Below are 8,854 nucleotides of genomic sequence, written 5' to 3' on the forward strand. Positions count from 1 at the left end.
TCTCATTGGGAATGGGTGATAGGATGAGGGGCAACGGCCTCAAGTTGTGCCAGGGCAGGGTGAGGTTGGCCATGGGGAACAATTCCTTCATGGAAAGGGCTGTCAGGCACTGGGAGGGGCTGCCCAGGGAAGGGGTCAAGTCCCCACCCCTGGGGGGATTTAAGAGCTGGGCAGAGGCGTTGTTGAGGAATGGGGTTTGGTGGTGGGATGGCAGGGTTAGGGGAACGGTTGGGCTGGGTGATCTTAAAGGTTGTTTCCAACCCAAACGATTCCATGATTCTATGATTTCGTCCTGGCAAAGAGCTGCTGCTCAGGTGCGGACTTGCTGGATGACCGCAACGATCCTGACGTACTCCAGAAATCACCACAGTTACCGCATGCGCGCACACAGCAACTCCACTGGTTGGGAGGCACGGTTCACCACCTACCAACCCAAGTCCATCCGGACAGCGCACGTGCGGGGACCTCGCGTGTCAAGGACAGCCGGAAAAGAAACGCAAAGCCTTATGGCACCGCGCCTGCCCGATGAGGAGCTACAAAACCTCCTTTGGACTTCACTGTTGGAAATCTGGCATGGTCCTGAGGTTTTCCATCACGCTGCGCTGAACTAAATTAAGAATTTTTGGAGCAGACGTAGCGTGGCTGATTCAAACTGGGTTTCACGCAACAGATGTAGCCATTGCTATGTTGATCTGGCAATATATCACCTTTTCGACGAGAGTGACGGCTCTGCCATTTAAACAATGGGGCTTTGGCCTCTGTATTAAAAGCAGGCTGCCTCTCCATCCCTAATTTTTTTCCTCTTGATAGAGAAAACGAGGGCGGATTATCAGCAGTTTTAGGCAATATATCTGCTCTCAATTATCTATAGCCAAGCATCACTATTAAATACTCATCTTCTAATTTATAGCATGTAGTTGCAGCTAATTAAAGTCAGATGATCGCTAGCTATGAAAGATTAAATTCCATGACTTTGATGTTGTGAGATCCAGCTTCTAATTGACTAGGACATCAGTCAGACTGTTCTATCCGCTGCTTCTATCAACCATGGTGCAAACTGAAGTTTCTCCAGCCTAGCTCAGAAATACAGAATCACGGGGTGGTGGGTTTTTTTTTTAATTTCCTGGCTGTTTTAAGGAAGCACCAGCAGACAAAACAGGAGCACCTGGGGGATTTGGAGCACCAATCGCTGCCCCACTTCTCTCCTGCATGTCGAGGGAGGCTACAAGAGCAAGGTGGCCCAGGGTCCTTGTGGAGATGAGTTCATAACCCACCATGAGAAGTCATTTTCAAAACTGGGAGGAGTGGCCCATCCATGGGAAGGCTGCGCTGCCATCCAGCCGGATCTGGGCAGGCTGGAGAATTGGGAGGAGAGGAACCTGATGGATTCAGCAAGGGCCAAGTGTCGGATGCTGCCCCTGCTGAGGTTGAACTTCAGGCACCAGTACAGGCTGGGGGCTGACCTGCTGGGAAGCAGCTCTACCCAGAGGGACCTGGGGGTCCTGCAGGACAAGAAGGTGGCCATGAGCCATCAGGGTGCCCTGGTGGCCAAGAAGGCCAAGGGCATCCTGGGGTGCATCAAGAGGAGCGTGGCCAGCAGGGCGAGGGAGGTTCTCCTCCTCCTCTGCTCTGCCCTGGGGAGACCCCACGTGGAGCTCTGCGTCCAGTTCTGGGCTCCCCAGTTCAAGAAGCATGAGGAACTCCTGGAGAGAGTCCAGGGGAGGGCAACAAAGCTGATGAGGGGACTGGAGCATCTCCCCTAGGAGGAAAGGCTGAGGGAGCTGGGCTTGTTCAGCCTGGAGAAGAGAAGGCTGAGAGGGGACCTCATCAACACCTACAAATATCTCAAGGGTGGGGGTCACGAGGACGCAGCCAGACTCTTCCCAGTGGTGCCCAGCGCCAGGACAAGGGGCCATGGGCACAACCTGAAGCAGAAGAGGTTCCAGGGTGAGCCTGCTTGAGCAGGGGGGGTGGGACTGAGTGATCTCCTGAGGTCCCTTCCAACCCCTGCCATGCTGGGATTCTGTGATTTTCATAAAGCTATGTGTGGCCTAGATCAGCGTACGAGAGGTCCGTGTTCATCTCTACGTACACACTGTGAGAAAGCAGCAATAAAAATACAATAGTGCGGCTTCTCTCCCAGGTTAATTATTGCTTTTGAAAGCGTGTATGATATTCGTCTCTGCCATTTGAGTATTGGAAGGTCAGGTCTGGCTGATAGCTCTTCCCCAAGACTAGCGCTAGAAACCTGGGTAGGACGCTTCGAGCGGCGACGGTTCAACTAAAATTACAGCATTGGGAAGTCCAAATTGCACAGGAACCGTAGTCGGCATCAAGACCACGAGCTGTTTAAAGAATCCAGACCCATTTACATCTCAGAGAAGGAAAAGCTGCACGAAGTGGCTGTTGTGATTCCTGATTCACTCCACAAGCGGCTGTACGACAACAGTTTCTGACCTTTCTTCTGAAAACAAACGAGGCTCTCACTCTCAATATTGATGTTTTCCACAAATTGCTGCCTGCACCTTAATTTACCAATTCCGGGTGGTTGCTGCTCATCTTGCCAGCCACTTCGCTCCGATGCAATTCTCTTTCTCCATAACTAACGTCTGCCTTCAATTTTGCTAAACCCTCTCGTGGCGGATAGGTCAGCGCGATCGTTTCCGTTTCATGGAAAGAGAGGAGTTAAGCGACTCAACTCAGACAACGCAGCAACCGGCGGAGCCAAGAGCACAAATTCCTATTTTCCTTTCCGAATTCACCACTGGGAAAACCGCTGCGTGTCGTGAAACTCCCCCAGGTGGGAACAGCAAGGAGGAATTATGGGAGCACTTAGGCGTGAGTGTACACAGGTGGTGTAACCACGTGCCAGGCACGTACATTATTCTCACGTATACGAATGGATAATTCGATCGCGGTCCGACGGGAAAATTAGGAAGAATATCATCTCCCTGCCTTTACTTTCCTAAGCCCCTACCACGGGCATGGATGAATGCGCACTTACCCGCAATTCCCTATCCAAAGGGAGAAGGAAAGGGAAAGGTGAGGAAAAATAAACGAGCCAAAGGAGCAACTTAAATTCTCAAGATAAAGCAAAGTTGCCATGGCAACCGCTTTTCCTGTGGTGCCACTCAACTTGATGGGAGCGACAGGTTTCTGATGCATCCTGCACCGCTTAATACTTTTTTTCCAGGCAGCAAGATGGGGCCTGCCAGAAATAAATTACGCTGCAGGCTGTAGGTGGAGGGAAGCTTTTCACCATCGGTAAAACTCCTTTGGCAGGGCTGAGGCACGGCCGCTGCTGGCGATGCTACCATGCCACTATTTAAGTCTTCACCTTATCAACAGGCTGACTCTGTGAAGCAGGTATTTCTATACCTTACCAGAACACACAGAGTCCAAGAGGGAACTTGGCCAGGGAAAGGGTCAGCAAACAAATCTGCGGCCTCCTGTTCCCCTGGCGCACGTTAAGGCACTCAACGGAAAACACTCCGACGTTAGAGCTGGGCTTGTTTAGCCTGGAGAAGAGAAGGCTGAGAGGGGATCTCATCACAACCTACAAATATCTCAAGGGTGGGGGTCACGAAGATGGAGCCAGACTCTTCCCAGTGGTGCCCAGCACCAGGACAAGGGGCCATGGGCACAACCTGAAGCAGAAGAGTTTCCAGTTGAACGTGAGGAAGAACTTGTTGACTTGGAGGGTGCCCGAGCCCTGGCCCAGGCTGCCCAGGGGGGCTGTGGAGTCTCCTTCTCTGGAGATATTCAACCCCTGTCTGGATGCTGTCCTGTGCCCCCTGCTCTGGGTGAGCCTGCTTGAGCAGCGGGGTGGGACTGGGTGATCTCCTGAGGTCCCTTCCAACCCCTGCCATGCTGGGATTCTGTGATTTATAGCATCACGTGAAATCACGTTTGTTCGGATAACTGTGGACACAGAATTGCTGCCCGATTGCCATTCCTCGTGCTTTAGCCCAAAGCTTCCTTTAGGGATCTATATCTGATGTATTACTCGCTGGGGGAACTGAACGAGAAGACACAAATTTTCACCTTTGGGAGGCCCATCGCACGACAGTCTGTTACACTGCGGTATTTGAAATTGCTGCTCTGTGATTTCAAGTATTTTATGGTTTTGCTACCAACCTGAGCCTCTTGGTGAACAGGAATCTGGGCCGAGAAACACAGTTTTCTTCCCTGTTTCTTCTTTAGGAACAAGGCCAATCATCATCAGCAGTCTTCACTCCACACGTTTATTAACGAGCTATCCCTCATTTCTTTTTAGAGCCTTTGGAAAGTTTAAAACTCATCGAGGATGATTGTAAGAAGGATGAAAAATCCCATTAAACAACGCTCTTATACTACCGGCCGTGCCCGCGATGCAGCCACTGGCTCTACCTGCTTCTCGCTTTCCTTTCTAGTGGAAGAATTGGGCCAAGTCCCTTCAGAAACCCCGTTCACAGCTATCGAGACATCTCAGCTTCACATTCCCCTTTGTTTCGCAGCTTCACAGCTCTTTCAAATGGCAATGTCACAAACGTTCTCACAGCTGACAATTAAACGAGGCTTCGTCTTCCAGCCAGCTCCTTGCCATCCCTGGCAGATACCAACAAGGCATCCTCCCACCCATCTCTTAAGAGACCCTTCCTTACCCTCACCCAGTCCTCCTGCTTCCTTTTGAGCTTGTAGCCATGACAACGGGAGGATGGACGGCATCCTTCCTCCAAGAGCCTCCGGGGATGGGCATTTTAACGCAAGCCTTCGGAAAATCCCAAGTAACTACAAAGTGAAACGTCCATTTCAAGGACTTTGTGCAATTTTCATCCACAGTTCCCTCTTTTTTATTGTTACAAGAATTTGCTTGCGATGGTAGGTACGCACTCCGTGCACCAGTACAGACTGGGGGCTGACCTGCTGGGAAGCAGCTCTGCCCAGAGGGACCTGGGAGTCCTGGGGGGCGACAAGGTGGCCATGAGCCAGCAGGGTGCCCTGGTGGCCAAGAAGGCCAAGGGCATCCTGGGGTGCATCAAGAGGAGCGTGGCCAGCAGGGCGAGGGAGGTTCTCCTCCCCCTCTGCTCTGCCCTGAGGAGACCCCACCTGGAGCTCTGCGTCCAGTTCTGGGCTCCCCAGTCCAAGAAGGATGAGGAGCTACTGGAGAGACTCCAGAGGAGGGCAACAAGGATGATGGGGGACCTGGAGCATCTCCCCTAGGAGGAAAGGCTGAGGGAGCTGGGCTTGTTCAGCCTGGAGAAGAGAAGACTGAGAGGGGATCTCATCAACACCTACAAATATCTCAAGGGTGGGGGTCACGAGGACAGAGCCAGACTCTTCTCAGTGGTGCCCAGCACCAGGACAAGGGGCAATGGGCACAACCTGAAGCAGAAGAGGTTCCAGTTGAACGTGAGGAAGAACTTCTTGACTTGGAGGGTGCCCGAGCCCTGGCCCAGGCTGCCCAGGGGGGCTGTGGAGTCTCCTTCTCTGGAGATCTTCAACCCCCGCCTGGACGCTGTCCTGTGCCCTCTGCCCTGGGTGCGCCTGCTTGAGCAGCGGGGTTGCACTGGGTGAGCTCCTGAGGTCCCTTCCAACCCCTGCCATTCTGTGTGATTCTGTGTCTGTGTATTTGAAATAGGAATCCCAACGGAACAACTATCCCACATCCTTAGGGGCCCGCTTATTAATTTGAACCCAAACTTTCAGGTGTATTTCTGGAGCTATTGATGTCATTCTCCTTTCGCTTACTTCACTCCAAACTTCAGCACAACCAGTGGTGTTACGTTAGAAAAATCATTATCCCGTGGTTCAGAGAAGTGATCGTCCCTACGCCATGCGCTACTATGAAATATTCGATCTGAACCGAATGCCAGCTCCCACTTTAAAGTCATTCTACCCCCTCCCCATCCCTTCCACCCCCGTTAATCACAAACAAAAACCTATAAACAGAAAGGCAGAAAAGCAGAGACTCAACCACCACGGGGTAGCGGCTATAAATTTAACCTGAGACTTAATACCAAATAGTTATTCCCCCCAAAATTTTACCAAATCAGCTCACATCGGTACCTTAAAATGTGAAATCCACACAAAATACATCACCTAAAACCTTCTGTGCAGCCACCGGTTCGCAGCAGTGACTTTTATCCCTGTGATACCACAAAAGTGGAGAAAGGGAAGCACCCAGCAACTGGGACGGGCTGAAGGTTTGGCTCAGCCTTGTAAGGCCATGCCCGTCCAGGCAGAATGTTGTTTCAGGCACCTCGATTTTTTTTTTTTTCTCTCTCTTCCCCATATTTTTAAGTAAAATAATTACACTTAATCAGCATAAAAGGTAACTAAAATCTCCATCTCAATTCCCTTAAATGCTAACAGCTAAGATATTGCTCGTCAGCTTCACTTGGTCCATTAAACTGGACTGTGAAACTTAATTATGTCTGTAAAGAGTTTAGAGATCCTCAAGAGGCGGCACAGAAGCAGATGTATTATTAGTTTTAATAACGTAACTCCTCAACAATGGGAGTTTAACGAGCAAAGTCTAAGGCAGCCATTGTCTCCTCATCCCCTCATTTACAATTAGTGCTTGTGCGACAGCTCTCGTTACGTGGAATATGTCAAACCATGCTGCCCGTTTTTCTTACTTCCACTACCTACTTCACCGAGGCATGAGCACGGGTGTGCGAGCGGGGTTACCTGTACACTAGGATGTCGTCAGCAGAACTGTTATACTGAATCTGGTACATACGAATCCCAGGGAGGTGATGCTGAGAAGGCCACTGGATAAGAGCAGAGGACGACGTCAGCTCAGCGACCACAACCGCCTTCTCCTGCTGAGCTTTCGTTTCGTTTGGAAAGCTTGACTTGGCCGATATGAGAATATCGGAGGCGCCAGGCTCCGCGTCTTTATCGCAGTTGGTGCTGTTAGCAAGGTTAGGGTATGGGGTAACGAGGAGCTCGACTGGAGCCGTCGACTCGCCCGCAGCGTTTGATGCTATGCAGGTAAACGTGCCCTTGTCAGTCAAAGAAGTAACCAAAATATCCAGAGTACCATTCTCATAAGAAATCGTCCTAGACGTGTTAGAGACCAGCTTCCCATCGGGTGAGATCCAGCGAACATAGGGATCTGGATCGCCAACAGCTTTACACTTCAAAGAGATGCTTTGGCCTTCTGTCACCGTTAGTTTGGGGGTTCGGTGGGTTATCATCGGGGGTTCACAGACAAATTCCTCCTCTTTAATAGACCAAAAGTATTTGCCCATCAGCTCTGGCGGAGAGGCGCAGGTTTCTAGGTCATCTTCTCTGGTGAGACGCCTCAGCCACACGAGTTCGCAGTTGCAGTGCAGAGGATTCCCACCAAAGCTAAGCACCAGGGATGACAGCGGAGATCCTTTAGACTTGGCGTACACGGGTATTCTGGAAAACAAAGGATCAGGAGGGATCTTTTTCAACTTGTTGGAGGTCATGTCTAGGCGGGCAAGTTTGTGAAGGTTTGAGAAGATCCCCTCTGGCACAAACTCAATGAGATTATGATCCAAACTGACCGTATTGACATTAGAAAGTTTGGCAATTGTTTCCCAAGGAACATTAACGAGATTGTTGTAGGACAGATCCAGGTCTTCGATTGTTTCGATAAAGTCATCCAACGACCCAGGAGAGATATAGTTTAATTGGTTGTTACTGAGTATTAAATGCCGAAGGTTAATTAAACCTTTGAAATGATCTTCGTTGATGTAAGTCAGTCTGTTACTATCCAAGTGTAAGGCGTGAAGGCCTTTCAGATCAAAAAATGCGTAAGGCATTATTTGACTTATTGTATTCCTCGACAGTGTCAAGTGAATTAGATTAGTCATGTTTGCAAAATCTTTTCTCCTAAGGGTAGTGATAAAGTTATCCATTAACCTCAGTTCCGCAGTTCTCCTGTCAATACTGGGGGGCACAAAGAGAAGCCCCGTCTTCGTACAGAGAATTGTGAAGGATGGAGACAGGTTTTGACACATGCATCTTTTGGGACACATCATGGCCTTCACGGCTGTGCTAATAACCAGTAGATAGACAACCAGCCTTTCCATCGTAAGAAAAATAACAGACCTAAAAGGGGGGGAAAAAAAACAAAAAAAAAAAAAAAAAAAAGAAGAAATCCACGTAAATATATTTTAATTTGGGCATTAGAAATAGGTTTGCATTGAAGTTGTCATTACAAGTCCACCTATGCAAACGGGAAACACCTTCCGAGACAATAATGAAATTACCAGCTAATATCAACGTGGACATTTTTAGAGATGAGAGCTTCTAGTTTGGCTCCGCTCGCCTCCTGCCAACAACGCTTAAGATTGACTGTGGGGCAACAGCCCATCACTACCGCCGCTCTGGGATGCGCTGGCAGGGTTATCTACCTACCAGCAGCTCTTCGCAACCAACGGTGTTGACAGTTGTACTCCAATAGGTGGAACAAAGCAAGATGTGAAGCTGACACTCGGCGAGAGGAACGTGAGGGGAAAAAGCAAATAAACAGGCAAGATTTTTGAGGTTAAAAGGAACTTTTTAACCACATAACTTTCTCTACACCCAGCTGACTCTTTTGTGGGGCTAGAACCTCATTTCAACCCACATATCACTTCATTAATTTGTGAACATGCTCCCCTCACTTTTTTTACCATTATAGACATCCACAAACTTTTTAATCTTACCCCTCAAGCTCATCTATGCGCTCCCTCAGTCTTACCTGGGCCAAGCAGTGAGCTCTTTGCAGAAATGCCTGCTTTAAGGACAAGGGGGTTTTTTTTGCTCCAGGAGGTGGCAATGGTTTAAAACTTCTACGGTGAGCAAGATGGAGAAATCATAGAATTTTTTGGCTTGGAAAAGCCCTTTCAGCTCC

General features: G+C 49.5%; 1 protein-coding gene across 1 annotated transcript in view; it reads right to left on the reverse strand.

The window, feature by feature from the left end:
- Positions 1 to 8,048, reverse strand: part of LOC104126432 (leucine-rich repeat and fibronectin type III domain-containing protein 1-like protein) — a 16,918-nt gene extending 8,870 nt beyond the window's left edge. The window contains exon 1 of the mRNA XM_009639011.2: positions 6,673 to 8,048. Coding sequence (XP_009637306.1) covers positions 6,673 to 8,048 — 1,376 coding nt within the window. The remainder of the gene's footprint in view (positions 1 to 6,672) is intronic.
- Between the last annotated feature and the right edge of the window lie 806 nt (positions 8,049 to 8,854).

Source organism: Egretta garzetta, unplaced genomic scaffold (assembly GCF_000687185.1).
Source record: "Egretta garzetta isolate BGI_Z169 unplaced genomic scaffold, ASM68718v1 scaffold565, whole genome shotgun sequence".
In the NCBI taxonomy this organism is placed as follows: Eukaryota; Metazoa; Chordata; class Aves; order Pelecaniformes; family Ardeidae; genus Egretta; species Egretta garzetta.